The 24,950-nt window shown below is 38.7% G+C and overlaps 1 protein-coding gene across 3 annotated transcripts; it reads left to right on the top strand.

Moving 5' to 3' along the window:
* The first annotated feature begins 3,660 nt into the window (after positions 1–3,660).
* amacr (alpha-methylacyl-CoA racemase) lies at positions 3,661–17,634 on the top strand. 3 transcript variants are annotated; one of them, XM_042396239.1, is made up of 7 exons: positions 3,661–3,742; positions 4,504–4,585; positions 6,264–6,520; positions 7,493–7,636; positions 8,972–9,132; positions 14,128–14,314; positions 16,257–17,634. In XM_042396239.1, exons 3-7 carry the CDS (start codon positions 6,274–6,276, stop codon positions 16,664–16,666), a joined length of 1,149 nt encoding a protein of 382 aa, XP_042252173.1. In that variant the 5' UTR covers positions 3,661–3,742; positions 4,504–4,585; positions 6,264–6,273; the 3' UTR covers positions 16,667–17,634. The 3 variants fall into 3 exon arrangements, with proteins under 3 accessions (XP_042252173.1, XP_042252174.1, XP_042252175.1); XM_042396240.1 differs by lacking the exon at positions 3,661–3,742 and adding an exon at positions 4,292–4,402; XM_042396241.1 differs by lacking the exons at positions 3,661–3,742; positions 4,504–4,585 and adding an exon at positions 4,653–4,677.
* The last annotated feature ends 7,316 nt before the right edge of the window (positions 17,635–24,950 follow it).

Raw genomic sequence — 24,950 nt, forward strand, 5'->3', positions numbered from 1 at the left:
GAAGCAGATTCTTTGAAGGATGCTGAGGCTGGTCATTCCACTTGTAAGTAAGCCAATTAAACAAGCCAATTCAGTTCAATTGGCCATCTCACGACTTGGTCTGGATGCTCCCCCTGTAGAGGCTGCTCCCTCAAGTGCCTTTTTCAAGTGCACTCCACAACCATCTGCCTTCAACTCTGAAGGCAGATGGTTGATGTGTTGCACCTGTGTCTCATTGTCTCCCCTCCCCCGGAGTATATAGTCTCACTGTTCCCTTCCTTCTGTGACAGTTCGTCTTGTTTCCTGTGTGACAGCGTTCCAGCCTATTTCTCCTTGTGAGCCTTCTAGTTTCCTGACCTGTTTTTGCCTTCGACCTTGCCTTTAGCCTACTGATTTGGATATCTTGTTTTGCTGACTGATCACCTGTGTACCGACCCAGCTGTGATTAAAGGACTGACTTTTGAACTTGCCAACTGAATCTGTCTGCATTTGAGTCCAAGCCGTTGTTTAGTTCTTGACAAGATGTTTTAAATGTCACTCAACCAGGAGTGTCTACACTTCTTTGGCTGCCTTGAGAGGTGTTCCACTGAGTGACATCTGTGCTGCAGCTACGTGGGCTTCTTCCTGTACCTTTGCCTACTTCTACAGAGTTAACGTGGCTGCCCCTCATCGTGTGGTGACAGTGGTCTTGTCTGCTCCTTTGGTCTGCAACTGAGGCATAGTGACTACAAATTCCTTGTGACTTTGTCGGTAGGGGTCATCCAGGTATTACATACTGTCTCTGGTGGTCAGGAAGAATGAAACAGAATGAGAGTTACGAATGTAACTAAGGTTCTACGAATTCTGGATGAATGCCAGAGTTCATTGTCATGCGGAGTCTTGATGAAAACGTTCTGTAGGAGTCAACTGTTGGGTGCCAGGCCCCTTTATCAGGTTGCTTGTTTCACCCTGGTCACATGACTTTGTTGACCTTCTGTGCATGCATATCCAGGTATTACATGCCGTCTCTGGTTGTCATCCAGAATTCATAGAACCTTAGTTACACTCATAACTCTCATTTTACACTTTATACATTACAACTGTAGAAGATGAACTGACACAACACAGTTGGGAGTAACTGTGTAGAGGTGTGGGAAAACAAAAACAGCTAAGCACACTACAGAAAAGAGCAACAAGAATTATAAATAAGGTGGATCCAACAAACCAACTAGTCACAAGTAATAAAACTGAATAATATAGTTGAATTTAAAACATTTTAAACTATTATTTATGTACAGAGCCAAAAACAGATTATTGTCTTAAAATGTGTTTGTGTAAAGATCAGGTGATGATATTCTCAGGAGGAAATTTCATTCCAAAACTCACATACTGCACTGAAGTACTACATTTAAGCATATGTGTAGTTCATCATCTTCCTGTTGTACTGGACAGCTACAGCATTGACAAAACTTTCTGCTGTCAGTAAAGCATGATTCAATAATATATTAACATAATTTCCTCACAAACAACAATGAATCAGAAACATTAGAATTGCACGGCATGAAAATAAATCTTTATCCCTGAAAAAAGCTTTCAAACAGCATGCTGGTGAACAGGCATTTTATAGTAAATAGTGTTTAATTGGACTACAGGGACTCTCTTGAAGAAAGAAATTTAATTTAAACACCTAAAGGATTCTCAGAGGTAATGGTCTGTTATTTCTTTAGTACTAACAGCATTTTAAAGGCCATTACCCTCAGCCTGTAAAGCTAATTTCTCTCAGATCTGCTGATGCACTAAAATGAAACAAAATGAAGTAAAGCTACCCACTTCCTAATGGAACAGCTATGTCAGAATATTTTGTAAAAGAGTACAGCTTTTCTCCCATAAAATAGGAAAGCAGTGTAATATAGATTAACATACAAGGGCTACCCAGCTGTTGAAAAATAAGACACTGCTTTTGACACCGCTCATACAGAAACTGAAAAAAATTGTTTATTTTGAAAGTTCTCATGTACTTTTCAGATTTGTGGGAAAATATGCTGCTTAAAGATCCTCTCCAGACATGTTGTAAGATATATAAATGTAGCCAGTGGAATTAGATGCCACACAGGACACAATTACTTCAGGAGTTCTTGTAGCTTTAATTTTATTATTGACCACGTTTGCAACAGGTCATTTTAACAGAGTGTGTAAGCTATTGAGTCCTTTTAGAGAGCAGCTCATGTGCTTTCACAGCTTGTTGCAGATTTAACACAAAAAATGATTTAAAAGAAAAATAACAAAAACAAAATACGGCAGTGGGCTATGGCTATCGACAGAAAACATAAAATAGAACCAGATTAATACATATTTAACAGCCATAAACCCACAAAAATAACCTGTGAATGTACTACATATACTTGTAAAGGATACTTACATTTCACAGTTTCACCAAACCTACATGGAACTCTGGAGATTGCACAACTCAGCACACTGTCGTTTACCTTCAAACAGAGTTCAAATGAATGTAAAACCTGTACAATTCCTCTATTAATGAAGTACAATAGCACAGTGGGGCGTCATGCATGCTAACATTACCTTGCTATGCAATTGAGAACACAGTGGTTGACGTCTGGCGCCAAAATTCCAGGACATGAACTCCAGTAGTGTCTAAATCAAATCATCTCGTCAAAATATCGACAGATAACGTCCCTCAAGTATTTGTACAGGAATATTTTACAAGGTTTGTGTATTTACCTAATACTATATAAAATGGAATCACAGCTCCGTCCACTCTGTGTAAGTTGCATACTGAACCATGACTAGCCTCCAAACTAGTTGCAATGTCACAAATCATGCTCATAGGCCCACTCCTTAAACTCAGATTTTCAATGAGCACAGGGGAGCTTTCTACTTTCAGCAGATGAATGTGAAAACAGCTTACTGGTGTCAAACTCTGCACATACATCTCAAACATCCAAATGAAGTAACAATAAAATTTTGTAGATCAATAAAGCAATCCATCAACAAAAGAAGAATATATATATGTATATATATATATATATATATATATATATATATATATATTCTTGAAGTCAAATGACACTATATTGGTACATATTGCAAGTGGATTCCTTCTAGGCATTCAGTCTTTTAACATACTATTACACTTTTCAGTGTCAATATACTGTATGTTTGCATTTATTAACATAACTGGTTTTCTGGAAATATGTTTCAAACTTTGGTTGTTCACCTTGACATAACTGCTCCAAAGGCATGTTAATTCATTCTTGCCCTTGAAGTTAACTCAGTAAAGTCTCGCAGAAGTTAAATGGGGAGAAAATCCTATTTGATTGGTTAAATTTCAGCTGCTTGTGTGTCAGGGTTTTATCACAGCAGTATGTAAAATCAAATATAGTTTTTTTTATTTCACGAAATTTCTGTAGATCACTGAGAGCTGTCTGGAACTAAAAAGGGGTTACATATAGGAAACACTTTCAGCCAGCACTTTGTCCTGCATCCTGTTTGTGATATTGGTAGACAGGATATCTCAGATAATTAGTTTGCAGCTAAGTATTATTGAGGGTCATGAGGGTCATCACCTCCAAATATGACGTCATGGTATTCTCCTTGAAGGACGTGGGCCTGCCCTATCCAGGTAGAGAGCTACAACCTCTTTACAGTCTAAGGTAGTGGAGGAATCTTGGTGTCTCAAGGATGGCTAAGGCTCAGGTGCATCAACTGCAAGAGATATGTTGGAAAGAAATGCAGTGGTGAGGAGAGAGCTCACTTATGGGTTTTTGTGAGTATAACATTCACACTTATCTGTTATATAGAGACCAATGTATTTCAAGAGTGTCCCAGAATGTCACAAACTTAAGAAGAGTATTTAATTGTGCGAGTGTGCATGATATGATATATGTGATATATGAATAAGCAGTTATATATTGGGTTCTCTGTTTATTGCTGTAGCCTATGGCTTTTTCGTTGTAACATATCAGGCTGTGTTAAAGTTATAAAGGAGAAGTGCCCCTATTCATAGTAATTTAATTTTGGTAGCAAAATAGCTTGATCGTCTGAGTAGTCTCATTTCATCAAGAGCTGTTTTTTATACACTAAAATATTGACTAACTTCATTACTTTCGCTGCCTTGTGAAGTCTGTCATATTTTTTATACATCCATAAACAGTAGACTTTATTATCAACAGTGTTTAATTACTTAACGCAAGTGAAATCATAAAAACTCCGTTTCCCAGAAATCTTGCGAGCGCCGCGCTGAGGTCACCAGGAAGCAGCTAGTAAGAGAGTTCACTGTAATTTCTACCAGCGTATGCCGATGGCCCTCTGGGCAAGGCGGAGTCGGCAGTCAATATTAAAACGGGCTTCACTGGAGGATAATTTTTGTCATATTAAAGTTCTTAAACTGCTCAACAAACGATATTAGCGTATCGTACATGTTTAAGTAGGCTAAATACTTTATTCTCTGTATGTATGTGTTTGTTTTGTGTCACGTGACCCGCCGATGGTTGCGTTTAACACATTCAACGGCTCATTTCCTTCCAGTTTGAGTGCTCCGGCGTGCATACGAGTGCAACAAAACAAACCGTCCGCAAAGGTGTCCTCCTGTCCCCGACCTGTTGCAAAGGTAGGCTTGTGAACTGTGGTTCATGTGTAACTCACTGATGTATCCTAAATCATATCGCTGTTGCAGCAGACTTGTTGTTTTACCGTTTAAATGTCAGTATTTTTCATAAAATGGTCAAACCAACTGGCCTGTTTTTTCTCAAACTGCACAGTGGTTGTGATGATGATTAAAGTAACTTAATGTCAGAGAACGGTTTAAAGTACTTTAAGCTTTTTTACTGTGTACAAACATAGCTAGTACTTGTTAACACAAATATTTCAGTGTAGATTTTTTAACAAGCAGCCTTGTGTTGTTGGTATCACTTCTTGATAAAGTTTGTCACTTTGGACTTTGTAAAAAAGTAGGTACTTGGCACAGAGTCTAAAGTCTAAAGGTCATTGGCACAGCAGGTCTGGATGTACTATAATGAATTGTAGTACTCCTTTCATGGGTCTGTGTTGGTCTTTTCTATCACCAGTGGTGGAAAAAGTATTCAGATCCCTTACTCAAGTAAAAGTACCCATACAACAATGTAAAAATACTTCATTATAAGTAAAAATCCTGCATGAAAAATCCTACTTAAGTAAAAGTACATAAGTATTAGCAGAAATATATAGTTAAAGTATTGCAGTAAAATTAGTGGTTTGATCCCTCTGACTGATATATTATTATATATGACATTAGATTATTAATACTGAAGCATCAGTGTATAAGCAGCATGTTACTGTTGTAGCTGCTGGAGGTGGAGCTAGTTTGAACTACTTTATATACAGTTAGCTAGTTTAGTCCAAAAAAAAAGTTGAGTTGTGTTTCAGGAAGGTAACCTTCTTTGTGACAGATTTTATTTGTAGAGCTTGGTACAGAAGACAGTTCTTTGTTTGCAATTCAATGTACGTGTCATGTTTTGTTCTTGTATATGTTTGACAAATGTTTCACCACTGCAACTGTATTTTGGAGGTCTTGTAAGTCCATATGGGTTGGAAACCTGTATGTGCATGACACACTAACTACAGCTCTATACAGACAGGCTGACCACCATCTTCTGTTTTAACATCTATCAAAATTTGAGACCCTAAATTTATGTAGTGGCCAGAAAATGAATCTGCAACACTTTTGGTAATCTATTCATAGTTTATGACATTTTTTGTCATGGTTGCAGCTGGTTCCACCTTCTAAAATGTGAATGTTTTTTAAGTCTTCTTTAATAGTAAACTTAATAACTTTTCAGTGTTGGTTGGACAAAACAAGCAATTTGAAGATGTCACCTCGAACTCTTGGAAAATGTGGAAGGCATTTTTCTTAAAAACTGTTTTCTGACACTTTATAGACTCTTACAGATGTGATTTGTAAAAACATTTTGTGTAGAAAACTTGACTTTTCTTTTCTTTTGATAAAATTTAGATGTAGGTGTTAATGGGTTTTTTTGTGTGTTTTTTTTTTTTTTAGCTTTAGCCCTTTTGGGTTTATTCAATTTTACCAGCACAGTCCTTTTTTACTCCTTTAATGAATTATGTTTTTTTGTGTCTTGTTATTTGGGCGAATTAACTAATAAACTATATAACATTAGTTATGTAATTAGTAGTGAAATTTCTAATGACATCACAGAATCTGATGTGAGCCCCTCTCACCTGCGTCTGCTATTAGTGTTGCATCGGATTTTATTACACTTACTAACTGTGTCTAATATCCTTTCCTATAGTCCCTTCATCATGGCACTGGCTGGGGTGAGAGTTGTTGAGCTGGCGGGCCTGGCTCCAGCACCGTTCTGTGGTATGATCCTGGCAGACTTTGGGGCTAAGGTGATCCGTGTGGACCGCACCAAGGTTGCCATGGCTATGGACACTCAAGCCCGCGGGAAACAATCTGTGGCCATCAACCTAAAGACACCAGAGGGTGTAGCCGTACTCAGGAAGCTCTGTGTCCAGTCTGATGTGGTGCTGGAGCCCTACCGTAAAGGTCAGAGCACCAACAGTGTGATAGCTGTCATGAGCTTTGTAACACATGGTAGTCAGAATCAGTGGTGGAGGAAGTGTTCGAGTCTTTTACCTAAGTAAAAGAACCAATACATTAATATTTAAATACTCAATACAAGTAAAAGCCTTCAAAATCCTACTTCAGTAAAGGTACAGTAGTATTATTAGCAAAACGTACTTAAAATAACAAGAGTAAAAGTGTTTGTCTTGCAGAGAAATGGCCCCCGTGACTCCTATATAGATACTGATGTATCAGTGCATCAGTAGGTAGCAGATAGCATTTTACTGTTGTAGCAGGTTGAGGTGGAGCTAGTTTTTCATATACAACTCAGTAGTTTAGTTCAGCGGTTCCCAACCTAGGGGTCAGGCTCCCTCCAAAGGGTCATAAAATAAATCTGAGGGGTTGGGAGATGATTAATGGGACATAAAAGAAAAAAAAACATCTTGGGCTTCAAACTATTATTTAAATGAGACCATCTGAGAAATTTAGGAGTGAAATCACTCTTAGTGGAAATGCTAATAACTCGTAGACACCAGATGTGACATGGCGGCCCAACTAGACACTGATTTTTTTGTAAGGGCTCACAAACCAAAAAGCCTGGAAACACCTGGTTTAATCTTTAACAATGTATTATATTTTATAAGCTCATCATATGTTTTTTTTTAATATGAAATCTTACTGTAACTGTTAGATAAATGTAGTGCAGTAAGAATTTCAATATCTCCCTCAGAAATGTTGGACTTAGGTACAATACTTGAATAAAAAACACTTTTGTGATGTGATATTCAAAGATTACACGTATACTGATGAAAAAAAAAGTATATTCCAGTATCAAAAGTGGTTAAGGGAGACAAGACTGTTGCTAGCTCACATGGTTCAACCTGAGTGAGAACCAACACTGATGGAAAAATGTTTTTGTTGAAAGTATAGATTGACTCTCTTCTGACCTCCCAGGTGTGATGGAGAAGCTGGGCCTCGGCCCACAGGAGCTGTTAAAGGAAAATCCTCGTCTGATCTACGCTCGCTTGACGGGGTATGGACAGAGTGGATCTTATGCCACAGCAGCTGGACATGACATCAACTATCTCGCCATGTCAGGTAGTAACACACACAACCGTTGATATTTTTGTATTAAATATTTACACACCTTACATTGCAGACTGATGGAACTGCATCAAGTTTTTATATTCTCTTCTGAGAGGTTAGTGGTTGTTTTTCCTCTGTGTACTGACATTCTGTTTCGATCCGAGCTCTTTTTTTTTTTTTTCATGACCATGGAAAACTTGTGAAAGGACAAAGTTGAACTTTTGTGTAGCACGTGTGCAATCACACCTAATAGAGCCTTGGAAACCTTGTCTATAACTTGACAATAATCAGCAATTTACAATTTAATGGAAGGTCCACAGAAATCAGACACAACAAATCAATATCTATCTTGAATGGTTACTCTGAAATGACTGCCCACTCACACAAGACGGTCTTATATGTACTGTATATGTACCACCCTATAGATGCATTCCCATCTGTCTTTCTTATTTCCATCAATAAAGCTGTATTCAAAGCTGAACCTCTTCTTATTGTAATACAGCCCTCATAAACTACAAAATTACAGGCTTTCAGGCGAGTAATCTGTGGTGCTTTTGTCCCTCTGAATGTTTACTCTACTGTAAAACCCATCCAGTAGAGATTTTCCTGTAATATTGCTCTAACTATAACGAGTTTAACAGCGATTTGTCGCTTTAATGAAACAGCTGGTGTTTCAATGTGTTTAATGTGCTTGTTAAGAAGTCCCGATTTGTTTAAAACGGAGAATAAAAGGCAGTAACATGAATACAAGTCAGGGTAAAAATGCTTTTTTAAAATATCAACATCATGCTGAGAAAACCATCAGCTCCATGATCAACACAAAATATAAAGATTTGCTGTAAAAACTGACCACAGTAAAACTTTAATCTTAGGCCTATTTAGACATTGATAACAAGCCTGGATATTTCAGTGAATAAATGTAATATTTAACCAAATGTGTGTAATATTCAGAACACGGTATGCCTGCTGTCAGTAACTAATGATAGATATGTAAACACTTGAGAACATTACTATAATGGGTTGTTCAAGGCTATTTGTAATGTCTGTTTGATAAAAGAGAGGCACAAGTACAAAGAGTTCCTGTGCAAAAGTTACATGCTGATTTAACAAAGTAAGTTTTTGTCAGAATAAATTTAAAAAAGAAGTGCACTTGTAACCATTCCTTTCTGATTTCTGTTACCTTTCTTTTTTGATTAATTTCGGTTACTGAGCTAATTAATTTTCTTTCATTTTCAGGGCTGAAGACCGGCCAGATATTCCATCGTTCTCCACTTGTGGAGATGTCATTAAATTTTATGTGAAGGTTTCACTCCATTTGTTGTTTTTGTCTCGCCTTTGCTATCACAGGCCTTTTATCCCGGCTGGGTCGTAGCGGAGAGAAGCCTTATGCTCCGCTGAATCTGGTAGCGGACTTTGCAGGTGGCGGTCTTACCTGTGCCATGGGGATAGTTCTGGCGCTGTTGGAAAGGACAAAGTCAGGGAAAGGACAGATCATTGATGCTAGCATGGTAAGCATATTGTCAAACGCTAGTAAACATATATTGTTGCACTGAGTCAGCCGCAGTTGTGACATACCACGTGCTCCACTTGTGTGTTGTTTTGAGAGTGGCACAGATACATAAACATATTATTTTTCCTTTTCATGAATATGCATAGGTATGTTTGATTTTTTTTTCACTAGTGTTAACAAAAACCTTAAACAGCTCAAACAAATCACAATGAGACTCTTTGCATAAACTGCAGCCAGGCAATATCGTAGGCCGGGATTAGGGACAACAGCTATCCAGCAAACATACGCAAGAGTGTTAGTGTGGGCGTATTGCTAGAGGAAAGAGATAAAGATGAAATGCAAACCAGGTAGTTTAGGTTGATTTTACAACTCAGGAAAGTTACCACAGCAGAAATGTTTTTCTCCTCTGTCTCAATACTTGTGGTGTAAACAGTTCGATAAGTGAAATGCTACAAGCTATATTTTGTGTTACAATGCAACATGTTGCCAGATCATGTTGCATGGCACCGTGGCAAACACTCGGGAGTCGGGATCAAGTCTAACTGGGATACGTGATTAGTTGGACAGCCCTTAGCGGAGTTATTTGAAAGGAACATCAAAGTTTCTGAATCCCGCTGTGCCTGACATACTGGCTCTAATGGAGCTGGGAAGTTATAAAGCAGAACCAGTTTAATGAACTCCTGGAGGAGGTGGGAGTTTTTAAACTTTGGAACTTTTTGAATGTCTAGCAACTCCATAAAAAGTGTACATTTACAACATGCAACTCAATGCACATAGCGCACCCTATTGTGTACATTTATTTTATCATGAATTAAGCATTTTTGCAAAATTCTGTTTTTATGTTTAGCAATTGCTCTCATGGCATCATCAGGGTTATTTCTAAAATTTTAGAAGACAGACAATACATTATACAGTTGTTTTAACTTATGAGTGGACAAACAAACTGACCCTTATGTGTAAAATGGTGAAGTATACCTTTAATCTAAGGTTTTCAAACCTATAGTTCATTTGATCTGGTCTGTATCAGTAGATGAGTTGGTAAACTTGGTGCATTTTCCCCTTGATTCGGTTTCAAACAAAGCCGCTTAGCTCAAACTTGCAGACTACGGCTAGTAGTTGGGTTGGATCGAGGTCGGATCACGTCACCACTGCAAACAAACCTCTCCAGAGTTTGTTTGGGGCCGGACCTAGACCACATCCTCAATGGGTCTCTATACGGTTGTTTTGGTCCACACCCGAGTACGATTACTGTGTTTAGATCTGCCCAAACAAATCGCACAAATGTGAAAAACAAACCAGCGTCCAATTCAACCGGACTAAAAAAAGCACAGGTCTGAAAAAGCCTCAAGTGTAGAAACAACTCAACTCCAGGAAATGTGCTCTCACTGACTGTCTATTGTTTTTCTTTATTTCTTGAAGCCAACTGTTTAATTCAGGTTGGCATGACTTCATTACTTTAATAGATATACCTTTATTAGGTTAAGTAATTGAATGTTGAGTGTGGGTGGTGTTTGCTCCAGTGATCAGACAAAAACTAAATCATTTGTTGTTTATGTATGTAGTGTTTGTTGCCTCTTGGCTCTTCACCCCATTCCCATCACTCCATCTAATGTAATTTAACTATTTTGACTCATACACGCCTACAGTCAGTAGGCTAGTATTCTTTCCTTTTTTTTCCCCTGTGTGTATTCTACCATACATCATTTCACAAAGCTCAGGAGAATAATGTGTTTCTCTCATAGTAATTTGCTGCAGGTTTCATTTTTTAACGCGTCTCCATGTTCCACTGTGCCACTAAACTTGTGGGTGGCGGGGCATAAACACGCATGCATAACTCACCAGAGAGAAATAAGACATGGGTTGTTGCTGGATCACTGTTTATGTGCCCAGTTTAATTTTGTATGAATGGGATTATGGCTCTGTTTATGGCCTTAGCTTTTGTATGACTGAGGATTTCTCATTCGCTCATTCATATTCACATCACCAGCTGTTTCACTCACAGCGTATGGGTGACAGTTTAGGTAAGGAGTAGCTTGCGGCATATTGCTTATCGGGGAAATAAGGCTGTGTCTGTATTCATAACATCCAGCAGGTCAGCTTGCCTCCTCATTTTGATAGCCAAACACAATCTTTAAGTAACAAATTGCCTCACCGCTCAGTCAGGTTTCTATTTGTATCCAAATGCACTCACATCATAGACTATATAAAGATGGAAGCAGCGAGGTGTGACGTTGGTTAGCATTGAAGCTGGTTTGAAGCCCAGAGTTGCAGCATATGGTCAGTGCCATCTTTTCCATTTGAAGCCAGGACCTTCCAAACAAGGAGGTGTTGCCTTTCACGCTCTGGAAACACGACTCACTACCTCGCACCAAAGCAAACACTTGGACACTGGGAACACTTACTGGTGCACACTTAAGCTAATGTTAGCTACTTTAGCTAAATTGTGCGAACAGGGCAGGTATCTTAATCAAGTAACATGAAACTTATTGAAATATTGCGACAATAGTCCGACTCAGTGTGAGTCCTGGAGATGGGGAGAGCAGCAGGTGAGCCAACTGTCAATCACAGCTGTCAATCAATGCCCACACGGCAGACATCAAAGCCACTATAAGTCTTCAAATCTGATTAATAATTTCCAAAATGACCACCAACACACTTATTAGAGGGACAGAATTTAGCAATTGAGACCATAATGACAAGTTGAAAAAAATGATTGACTTAGTATTTCTAGAGAGAAGTTAACCCTTTTTGAATGGGAGTCACTTGGAGCCAGGGATTTTATTGGGACCAGCATCTAGTGGCCATTGGTGGCATTGCACTTTAAGGTACCTCCACATTGGCTTCAGCCTCAAGCCGTGGTTGTTGCTGCTTGGCTCACACCTGGCACATTTTCAATATTAACTCTCTAGAAACAAGCTGCATTCTGACATATAATCTATTACTTTATTAAGGGGATATAGTGAACTAGTCAGAAAATACTAGTTAGTTTATACATCCAGCCTATACAGAGAAAAAATCCCGCTGTCTAAATTAATTGCAATACCAACTAAATAGTTGTTTTTTTTATTATTACAGGTGAAGACTTATTTTTGGTGTAATTGGCCGTTCACAGTACAGAATATCAATTCATTCTACATATTATTTTGCTTAAATTTGCCATATTGCAATTTATACTCTATAAATTGTGAAAATATTCTTGATATCATGACAGGAATTTCAGGCATATTACCCAACTACAATGCGAAGTGGAAAAATACTGAGATACAAAAAATGTGAACCATCACAAAGTGCTCTTGAGATTCAAGCACTTTACCTTTCAGTAAATGGAGCCTTGAAGCTCCCTTTGCAATAAAAGCAAATCTTCACAGTGATGACAGACAAACACCTGCTCTGGTCCATGCTGTACCATGTAATTGTGATGATTGTGATGAACAGAGAGGCCAGATGCAATCACATGCGGGACACTATCTGCCTCAGAACGATCAACTGTGACATGTCAGGGCTGAGTGAACATTTCTAAAATTACATCTAATTTTCCCTCAACCCGGCTCGAAAGATCTACGTGTAACAACACCAGTTGAGCCCATTAAGTCAAAAGCATGTTATCAGTCACATCATTAGTATCCATCTCTAATTACTGTCTATCCTTTAGAGGGTTGTTTGGGCTGGAGCCAATTAACACCCAATTCGACAGTTTAACACACTTTGACACATTTCACACCTTAATTCACACCTATAGAGAGTTTAGAGGCAATTTACAGAGGTGTTAAATTGTTTTCACTGGGGACTAACTATCCCCAACACTGACTAGGTGGTTAAGACTTTTTTGTAGGCTTTTGCCTACAAAAGATTTCAAATTGGAGTCTGTGAACGTGAAGACAGTGAATTAAAGTGGTTGTAATATAGCAGCAGCCGGTGTTACATGCTCAGTCCTAAAGCGTGGATGTAACTTACAGAGAGAGAGGGAGCAAGAGGCGTATTTAGACTAAAAAGACTGCCTCCCATTTCTCTCACCTTATTGATTATTTTTTATAAAATGGTTTCACCTCTGCTACTGTAACTACATTAACTGACTGGAGTCACATACTGTATCTTCTGTATCCTGTATTTTAACCACTTAGCTACTGCAAAATGTGTTTATCACAGTATCATGAAAGAAAATATAGATATAAAGCACAGTGTCGTCATTCTCAGTGTCATTTTTCAATTCCAACGCCTGCTCATGACCTTGTATTTCTTTGTAAGTCTCATATTACATGACAGAAACGCATCAAAGAAGGGAGGGAATTGTCTCAGGTTTCCCAAAGACTCAATATTTTGTGCACAAGTATTGGTTTTGGTCTTGAAGCACTGAAGCCCTGACTAGCGACAGAGCTGTCTTCTCTACTGTGACTTGTCCCTGATGACTCACAGAGCAGCAATTTGGTAGAAAATAGCTGAGCAGTTTGAGCAAAGCCCAGTATACACACAGTGTGTTGTGTTACTTCTTCAAACATTTAAACCCCTTTTGTACATCAGGCTGTTATTGTTTGCCCATTTAAATTACTTTTGAGGAATTGATTTGTGAATAGACTGCAATCAACCTCCTTTATGTGCTGTATGGTGACATTATCCGTACTGTTGATATTCCCATAGGATGATAATTTTGGAGGTGACTGATATATTACAAATTTAATCAAGTGCATTTCATTTTTGGTGTTTGATCAAGTATGTTTTTCAGCAGCAGTAGTAGCTTGTGCACAGATAGAGACTCAAATAAATTATCAGTCTAGGCAGCTGGTAGTTTACACACTAAATGTCAGCAGAATAGCCTTTGTGCAGTATTTTCACAAGCTTTGCTGAAAAGCTTAGTTTTCAATTTTAAAATTTTAACGTGCAAAAACTGCATTTTAATTCACGTATGGCTGGAGTGATCATGCATAAAATATAAGTAAAAACATAGACCCGTCTGACCTTGTTTTCTTTTTCTCTTCCTCTCTCTCACTGTCATTAGGTGGAAGGAGCAGCATACGTGGGTTCATTTGTATGGAAATCTCGTAGGATTGGTATGTGGGACCGCTCCAGAGGAGAGAACTTGCTGGACAGTGGAGCGCCCTTCTACGATACCTACCAGACTTCAGATGCAAAGTACATGGCTGTGGGTGCCATAGAGCCGCAGTTCTACAAACAGCTACTTAAAGGTTCGTAGTGTGCAAATACTCTAAACCTCTAAGACAGTGGTCGCTTTCTCTCTTATGTCCAAATATAAGCCAGAAATATTGGCCCATAGATATATGCCATGCCATGAACAACTGCGAACTAAGGCACAGCAAGGAGATGGCGTCAAATAAACACCCTCCAAATAGCAGTGATCTGTGATCACTTTGGTGATAAATACGAAGCATTTCTAATACAGGTCTAAAAGGTCCTATTTTAAATGACCAGCGGTAAAAGGTAGATCTTTGGGCACACTGGAAAATAGCGAACTTGCTATTTTGGTGCAAGTGCAAAAGGGCTGAGTGAAGGGGATTATAGATTGAAAGGTGTGGTGATTAATAAATACACTGTCAGCCAGTCATATCACTGGTCTCATAGTTTGGAAACAGCTGCTAATCACAGTGAAATATAACAATAATAGTTCAACAAATCATATTGTTTGGATTGTGGTGAGCGTTGTGATGTGAATACACAGCACCACAACATGTTAGTTTGTTCAACAGATAATTAGTACAATGACAATATATATACATGAAGAAAAATATAGTTTGGCGAAGCTGTTTATGATTGCATCAATCCAAGCCTTTGGTTGTCTTAAGTGTCATAAATGGCAGCGTTTTCACTGTAATACATTTTAAAAATAAAAAATGAAGCTCTGGAAAAACTGCATAAAAATCTGGAAAGGAGGTCAAGATGCACAGGACTAATGATCCCTAGTAATACGATATCTCCCACATAAACAAGCAGAATACCCAGTTATAACTAAACAGTCTGATGCGTGTAGAGCTGGGTGAGTTTATTGGTGTCATATCTGTCCTGCTGCCTGCAGATCAGATGGCTGCAGGGATTTAATGAACTGAAGGAGATGGTTTTCATATGATATGGACAACAGATACTGTAAGAATCATGCATACTCATAACAGACTGCTTTACAGACCTTCCTTTGCTTTGAGCATATTAAACATTCATTTTTGACGATCATTTATATGCATGTACTGATTGGAGACTGTTTAATATGTTATTTACATTTAAAGCATTATTCCATTATTGCTGCGTATTTGCTCTAAGTATTTAGTTTGCTTTAGTAACAGACATGGTTCAGAGATGTATATTCTCGCCACAAAAATGTGATTTTCTTATGCAAAGCTTTTAGGCTACATACGTTTTTGTTTTAAAACGCATAACTTTTGCTACATTTACACCTAGCGTCCACACCCCTAAAACAGAGACTTTTGAAAACACTCCAGGATTGCGTTTTAGTCTGGACGAGCGGAAAGGAGACTTTTGAAAACAATGATGCAGACACCCATGTTGGCTTCCTGATTGGGTCTTATCAATCACGATTCAACATGGATAACAAATTACAGGTGTTGCTGACCTTGTTGCTATGCTACATAGCAGCTGTTGTGCAGTTAAATTCTGCATGTTATAATGCCACTACTGCCTACATTTGCAGGCAAGCTATTATTTGAGTGATTTGCATGCCCAGTGTATATGAATGGTCATGTGATATGTGTTTTCATTCGTGTTAGTATGGATGGAGATTATTTCTGAAACAGTGTTAAAATGCTTGCGACAAAGATCGTTTTCGTTTTAAAATGCTGTTTTAAAATGAAAACGTATTAGTGTGGACGTAGCCTTAATGTGAAACGAGTAGCAGGAAGTGACTGAATTAGCAATAACCTAATACAAGCGAAGCACTTCAGCCAATACGGCTCTAAGAGCGCAATCCTCATTGGTGAAAGTGAACAAATGACCTTTCAACAGAAATACTTCACAATCGACTTGGAACTCCACAAAGGTCAACAGGTGAAGTTCTCGGGCTGATTACCACTGCTCTAAGACGTTAAACACTTATTTATTTTACATCATTTGCTATTGACACAAATTTCTCCATGAGGTTACATAACTATTTTTTTTGTCTAGGCTTAGAATTGGACGCTGCAGGATTACCTCCTCAGATGAGCTTCACCGATTGGCCAGAGCTTAGACGGATCTTCACAGAACGTTTTGCCACAAAGACCCAGGCGGATTGGTCAAAGATTTTTGATGGGACTGATGCCTGTGTTACACCTGTGTTGTCTTTCGACCAGGTGAGCTCACACCCACATAACCAGGAAAGAGGTTCTTTCATCAAAGACCCCAGCGGAGAAGAAAGTCCCCGACCAGCTCCGGTTCTCTCTCGGACTCCTGCGGAGCCTTGCCTTGCTTCTGACCCTGTTATTGGAGAACACACAGTTAAGGTTTTACAGGAGTACGGCTTTACATCAGCACAGATAGACCAGATGCTAACAAAAGAGATTGTAGAGTGTAATGCTGTCAAGGCAAAGTTATAAGGTCTAAACCTTAGTTGGAAATCCAAACTTCACTATATCTTTTAGTGTTGAGATTTTGGGAAGACCACATGGAAGAGATGGACCTTGATAAGACCAATTATGAGTTGTACCATAGAAATAATTGATGTGGGCAAAAAACAAAACAATATGGATCCAAAATCATCATTTGTGATTGAGTGATTTAAAGTAAAACCTGCCATTTATATTATTTCTAACAACTGTACTATATAAGAATCAAAGTAGAAAGGCAAAGTAGGAAAAGGAAGAAATTATTTTATTTTCATGAACATTCAAACTGAGAAATGTTGTGTAAGAAAGTGTGGAATACTTCTCCATCTCACCTATTTGCATTCATTCTCTCAGGCCTGAGGTACCTGATGTTCACATATCCCACCTTGATAGGTTGAAGTGAAAGGCCAAAACTGTTTCACATTCTCAGGGTACATGGATGCTGTTTGGGTTTGTCAGTTGGTTACAGTTGTCCGTTTGAATAGCTGCCTCCTCTATTTTATTGCCACTGCTGCCCTCTGAATGTTTGAGTTTAAAAGATAAACAGTCTCAGTCAGTTTTCCAGCTCAGAGTCAACCTGGTTTCCACTCGCCAAAAGAGGTTTGTGTGCACAGCTTGATAGATCAACAACACTGAAAATTGAGTAAATACAGCATTTATTGTTTTGTTCCTCCTCCAGGGAGTGTTAGCCTCGTAATGCCTGTGTGTCCACTGGATCCGGCAGATCTTCAGCAGCCATGTTCCTATATATTTAGAGTTATTTTGCTGACATTCTTTGGGTTTTACATTACATTACAGATGCTTTGTGGCTGTACTTTTGTTGCCTCTAACTTTCTCTGTGATCAGTAATCATTTTAACGTCAGTATAGTCTATCTCATGGCACAGCTGTTGTCATTACCCTCTGTTTTTGTTTATTTTGTCTGGTGATGTCTTGATAATAAAGTAATTATTTAATCCACATCCTACAGGTTGGGAATGATTGCCTGGTTAACAGGTAGTATTTATGAGATACAATCAAATTTCATACTTGTTTCATCGTCTGACAGCAGAAACAGAAAAATATATAAACAAGAGCAAGTGATGACAGAGAACAGAGGAGACAGAACAGATAAATCTCTTCCTTTCTCTCACTTACTACAAACATGACAAACTAGTTTTGCTCTGTATGTGTCGAGACAAAGTCAGTAACAAATGAAAAGCATAATTAAATATTCATTTGAAGTCAACTGTTGATAAATATAGACATTTTAAGACATTCCCAAGTGAATTTCACACTCCGGCAGAAAGAGATAGCGGAGCAGAGAAAAAGACGAAACGGGTACAGTGGATGTCGGCTGTTCTGTGGTACGTTATATGTTTTATTTACAAAGGTCACAGTTGCTCACACATTAAGGAGTTTAAGGGGAGTTAAAGTATAAATAACCACATTACAGTTATTTATTTTCTGCTTATTTAATGATGAAAACAGAGAATAACTAAAACACAATATATACTAATGGAGTATTTTTTTTATTTAAAACTTTGTTTACTCATCAGTAAAGTAGATTGTAATTTATTCAGTTGGTGTCACCTGCACCTGTGCACTAATTATTCTGTCACTTCACTGCAGCCCACAAGTGCTACCATAGGTTCAAATGATTAAATGCTGAGACCCTCTGTGCTCTCATGCCTTATGATAATGTATGAACTTTACTCATATAAATCATATGCAGCATGGGTATACTTTAAAGATTTTCTTGTGTTTGAAAAGTCGATTGACACCTCCAGAACACCTTTGCTTAAGCTTGAGAGCAGCGCTGCAGTTATGGAAAATCTTGAACTGTGAAATTAGCCAAAGAAGACACATGTACATTTGAGCCTTACTTATTAAATATCTTGTAAAATAAGCACAAAAATGCAAATATGTCCCATGCATGAAATGCTGTATGTTATTCCACCATGAACACATGATGTGAAGGAGAGGAGATGAGGAACAGCATAAGAGAGACTGACTGTTGGAATGACTTTGTAGCTGTACAATAAGCCTATGGATTTTAGGTAATAGGATATAGTGCAGATTATAGGTTAATTCCACTATGCAATTAATCATGAGCCAATTTCTTTTAAGCTATATAAGGTCAACATCAAGAATTTCATGACTTAAAAAAACAGCCTCCTCAAAAGACTCAAATATGAGTGTGCATGTGACTTGAGTTACAATTTTGAAGCAGTAGAGAACTGAAATGAGCAAAGGTTTAAAGGGTCATTCAAAGGAAAAGAAGAAAAAGAAAACTTTCCTTACCCTCCTGGCGGTATCTAGCCATGCGGATCATTTTTGATTTGAAGTTTTGAGATCTGTGAGATGAGGTGAATGTAATTATTGGTGCTCAGTTCAATGTAAAAATGCCATTTGAAAAACTCAGCAGCAACATGTCTTTTCAAGACTCCACAGATTCCATTGTGATTCATTAGATCTACTTTCAACTGAAGAAATAGTCTAAATGAGAAGTGTATCCTGCTAGAGGGCTTCAGCAAAAAACTAGCTGCTGGGCCCCTATTAGACCCCCATTTCTCCCCCTCTCCGTGCAATGTGTACAATTTGTTTATACTAGAATACTACCTGGTTCCAGAGTGGCTTTGTGGTAATTTGTTTAAACACAAATTAAAGGTGTTCAAGATTATGTAATAAAGTAGGACCAACCTTGAAGGAATAGTTTGACACTTTTGGGAAATTTGCCTGTTTGCTTTCTTGCCACGATAGAAAGATTGATTCCACTCTTATGCTTGTACGTTAAATATGAGGCTTCCACCAGCAGCTGATTAGCTTAGCTTCCCAGACTGTAAATGAGGAGAAAACTAGCCTTGTGCTAGCTGCAGGTAACAAAAGCCACCCAGAGTCCTTCTAAAGCGCACCAATTAACATGTTATATCTTTGTTTGTTTAATCTCTTGAAAAACCAAAGTGTAAAAATGACACGTTTATGTGGTTGCCAAGCAAAGAGAGACTCCAGGAGGGTCAATGTGCCCAGCCAAGAAATAATCTGGCACAATGTAATTAATTAGTGAGCTTTAGAGATGCTTTTAGGTGGATTTTGTTACAGTTAGACAGAGCCAGGCTAGCTGTTTCCCCTGCTCACGTATCTCTTTAGCTTCATATTTAGCATACAGACATGAGAGTGGTATCAATCCTCTCATTTAACTCTTTACAAGAAAGGGAATAAGGGGATTTCCACAAAACGTCAAACTATTTCTTTATAATGTTGGTATTGTGCTGTAGTTGTTTAAATTCCCAAACATATGTTCAGTCAAATTTGCACATACCACTTGACACGCAGTCTGCGAATTGTGGGGCTCTGGAGCAGTTGCCGGCTTTGTCTGGTTGGTGATCCAGACAGTGACGTCTGTAGAATATGTAATTTCCAAAACTGGATTATGTAATTATTACTTGCTTTTAGTACAGCACAAACTACTGTGCTGTACTAAATGTGCTTATTGATGTGATGATACAATTTCCAGAGGAAAATATCTCAGAACAGCAGAACATAATAAAGGCTGCATTTAAAAATAAAATACATAACAGAGCTTTTGAAAAAAATGTGCATTTTAAAATAAAGTGGATCAATCATATTGGGCTCTTAGATCATTTAGTTTCTGTGTCTTCAGTTTGGATTTGAATGGGTTTGTTTGCTCAAAAGATTTGTGCTTTGTCTGCGGTGGCGCTTCACAATCGCCACGGTCTCGGAACATATGAGACATAATGGTTTTGAACTGACTGTGGGAAGAATGAGTCTGTTGATCCTTGATTAAAAGCCCTGTTTTCGCTGTCTATTGTTCTCTTTTTAGAGCACACCGTGTGATTTCTCTGACTGTATTTCTCTCGTCTCATCTCTCCCCTGTGTGTGTATGTGTGTGTGTGTGTGTGTGTGTGTGTGTGTGTGTGTGTGTGTGTGTGTGTGTGTGTGTGTGTGTGTGTGTGTGTGTGTGTGTGTGGGTGGGTGGAAAGGTATGATTTAAGTCACTTTCAGGTTGCTTGTACAATTGGGGACAAAAGCTGTGTCCCCAATCGGTAAAACACTGATTTTTGGGTCAGTGGTTAAGGTTAAGGTAAAGGTTAGGTTTAGGCAAGTAGTGGTTATGGTTTGGGTATGTCTCCAGGAATTGAATGTAAGTCTCTATAAATACCCCTCTGTTTACGCTGTCTACTCTTCTCTTTTTAGTGCACGTTATTTCTCCGACTGTATTTCTCTCGTCTCGTCAGCCCTAAAGCCCCGCCCCGGCTGCTGCACAGAGCTGACCGCTGGTTTATTCAAAGTTAATTAATACTGAATGCGTCGCGTGTCAAAATTGCACCAAATTCAACACTGCATGTCCTTGGGTCCCCAGCGATACACCCACCAAGTGTGAAGTAGATCAGATGAGCAGTTCTTAAGATATGTGACACACATACATACATACATACATACAGACAGACAGAAAGACAGACATACAGACAGACAGACAGAGAGTCCTTGCTTTATAGTTAGATAGTTAGATAGTCAGGTGCTCAAATGAACATCGAAACTGTTTTTTCTTGCCATAATCACTCTTCGTGTTCATACCGATCCCTTCATAATGCACTTACAATATAAGTGATGGGGGTCTTCCTTCTGTGTGAAACTGTATTAAAAAGTTAATCTGAACCTAATATGAAGCTTCTTCCATCCAAATTAGTTAAATCAAGTAGATATCTTTCAATGTTACAGTGTTTTTAGTGCTAAAGTCCCTTTTTTGTTACTATACTTCCACCACAGCTCAACAGGGAAACACTGTCAGAGGAAACACAACAAGGGAATTTGATGCTAAAAAGATGTTAAATGTGGCAGATATCCACTTCATATGACTAACTCAGATTGCTGAAGCCTCATATAAGCTTCAGATAAACTTTTAAATGCATTTTTGTGCAAAATGACTGCGTGTCTCCCATCACTTACATTGAAAGCACATTTGAAGGGGATCTTTTAATAGCCAGTATGAACAAGAGGAATGATTACAGTGAAGAAAACCTCTTTCAGTGTTCATATGGACACCTGACTGTTTAAAGACAGACTTGAAAAACTGTGAACCTGTTCTTTAAGGAGTATAGTGACTGTGAGTTGTGCTGTAATGAGATGTTTGTAATTTCCAGCAAAGTAAAATAGTGACAAGGTCATCTGCTTGTCACTAAGCAACCTGTAGATGCGACAGTGGTCTGTAATGGCCTTTTACAGACTTACCAACTTTCTTGCTTGTGGGCAGTTGTGTGTCATGTCACTATTCCCTGGAGAAACTTATATAACTGTTCTTCGCAACAGAACGGTTCACTCCAGCTTTGTTCACCCAGCCATCTTTCACTTGTTCATTATGTACAATCTCACACACAGTTGTGGTGTTGTAAGGCCTTAAGGCAAGCAGGTATGTGAGGAATGTCTGCTGTGTGACTCCAAACATCTGACTTACACCGTGCCAGGCCAAACACAGGGCAACTGAGTGTAAGCATAGCATGATGGTAGCGTTGCATAGCTTCAAACAGCATTTGATATATATGTAAGCTGAACTGTGCACAGTATTTTTCACTAGTTAATCTCCATTGTGAAACAAGTTGAGTAAAAATACCAGATGAGGAGAAAGTTTCACCACATGTTGTATCATGAGTTGGTGGACTATAGACTTTATGGTAATGTGAAGTGTTGAACATAATTATGGAGATGCATTTAAATGGAGGACATTTTTGACTTGGAGCTACTTATTTACACATTCCAGTAACAAATCATTTGTCATTTAATTTGCTGCCTTTAAAGGACAGGTTCACAATTTTTCAAGTCTGTCTCAAAACAACAGTCAGGTGTCCATATGAACACTGAAAGAGGTTTTCCTCGCTGTAATCATTGCTCCTATTTGTACTGGTCATTAAATTATCTGATTCAAATGCGCTTTCAATGTAAGTGATGGAGGCCAAAATCCACAGTGTGCCCACACAGTCATTTTGCACAAAAATGCATTTAAAAGTATATCTGAAGCTTATATGAGGCTTCAGCAGTCTGAGTTAGTCATTTCAAGTGGATATCTGCCACATTTACAGTCTTTTTAGCATCAGATTCCCTCATTGTGTTTCCTTGGACAGTTTTTCCCTGTTGAGCTGCAGTGGAAGTATAGTGACAAAAAGAGAGACTTTGGCACTAAAAAGACTGTAACTGTTATGGCTCTGTTCGCAGTCTAACTCTGTGTCCCTGGCTGCCATTCTCCACCAGTCCACCAGAGACCCTCAGTTTTTTTCCCTGTGATGCATAAATCTGGACTGAGTGGGAAATGGACAGATAAAACGGGCTGCAGATTATATTAAAGGACCACTTGAGGTTTTGTTGCTCAGTGCATTGAATCTTTGACTTTAAGAATTTGCATGTCTCAGTTTATCTTGCAGCCCATTTAGCTCTGTAGCACAGAGTATTTTTTGGCCTGCTGGCATTTAGGGCTTTCTTGAGCCTACTTGTGTTTTCTGTGTTTCTGGTTGTCTGTTTGCACTGTTTTCCCTCCTGTGTTTCTGTGCTCCTTCCCAGCCTACTTTTCTCTCACACCTTCCCTACACACCTGCCCTGCATTAGTCTTGTTAGTCTTTCTCTGCTCCCAGTGTCTCCCTCTGCCTATCAGCTCCCTGCCTGTTCACCTGTTCCCCATTTCTTCATTAGTTCTGTTTGTATTTTAGTCCTGGTTTGCAGTTCAGTCTTGTTGGATCATTTGTTTGGTTTTGTTCTGTTTAGTCTGCACTGCTGTGTCCTGTTCCTGAGTTGCACTAAGTGGCACTTGACATTTGTTTTAAGACAGACTTGAAAAATTGTGATCCTGTCCTTTAAGTGACAGACTAAACTTTTAACACAATAACTGCATAGAGGTTAATTTTAAATACGGAGCGTGAGGTCGCATGATCTGTTTCTTATACTCAAATTCTAAATTTCTTGTTTGTTTCAAAGCTTCTGAGTCCAGGATCTGATAAAACTGTGTCCCTCGTTGTATTACATGAGCCGATATGTAGAAGTTCAGCTGTGATGACAGGAGGAGGATCAGATCAGGATCAGCTCATTTGAATCTGCCAGATGATGGTACATATGGACGTGCATGTGTTCTGTATGTCTATTTGCACTCGCATGTGTATGTGAGCGTGTGAACTCAGGGCTGATGAATCATGTTTGTCTTTTCCCTCATATGAATATTTTCTTCTAAGCAGTTAGGAAACAGAAAATGACCTTTTCCTTCTGCTCACCTCCTTCCTGACTACTCCCACCTTTCTCTTTCTGATCAGTAACCCTCCCCAAGGATCACATGCGTCATCGCTTGCTGTAGCCGACCACAAAAGAGCCCTTGTGATTTCATGGTGTGGTGAAGAACTCATCCATCAGGACAATTGGTTTGGGGGAAGGGGAAATCCTTGCATTATTCCAAGATTTTGAATTTCTGGGCAAGGCAGTTCAATAATTACAGTGCTGAAGGATTTTCAGGTCCTCCCCAATAATTTGTCTCCCTCAATGACGAGTATGTAGTTCAAATATATTAGAGGAATGGCCACTCTAAACACCCATGATACCCTGTAATTGCCTCTCAAGTACTGATGCCGACAAGACTAAGAGTCTACAGCCATGCTAGTGGCTCTGAGGCTGTACTTAGGCACAGAGATGTTTAAGCTAAGCTGCTAATGTCAGCAAGCAAACATGCTCACAATAACAATGCTAACATGCTGATGTTTCGATGGTAATATCTTAGTTTAATGTGTTAACATTGCTAATTAGCAGTAAACACAGTATAGCTGTTCTTGAAATATAAGTAGTTTTGCAAATATTAAGTCCAAAAGTATTGGACAACTTGAAATTTTGACCAGATGATGGCGCTAGATGAAAAGTCAGGGGATCACCAAAGTTATTACAATTCATCCTGAGGGGAACATGAACATCTGCACCACATTTCATGGCAAATTCATCCAATAGTTGTTGAGATATTTCACTCAAAACCAGAAATTTGAAATGTCTTCACAAAATTTCATGGCAATCCATCCAATATATTGAGATATTTGTTGGCCCACCGACATTGCCGTCTGAGCCAATATTTTATTAAAATGGTGTGTTTTCATGTAGAGCAAAAATGATGATTTTCCTCATAATTTATAGTTTATAAGGACTATACTGTAGTCTGTCTAGCACTTATGACACAAGCCTAGCTACTTCTACCTTTGGACCTTTACAGCTCATTCAAAATATTGTCTCGTCTTCCCTGAAGACTTTCATTAGACTGA

Source organism: Thunnus maccoyii, chromosome 19 (assembly GCF_910596095.1).
Source record: "Thunnus maccoyii chromosome 19, fThuMac1.1, whole genome shotgun sequence".
Lineage (NCBI taxonomy): Eukaryota > Metazoa > Chordata > Actinopteri > Scombriformes > Scombridae > Thunnus > Thunnus maccoyii.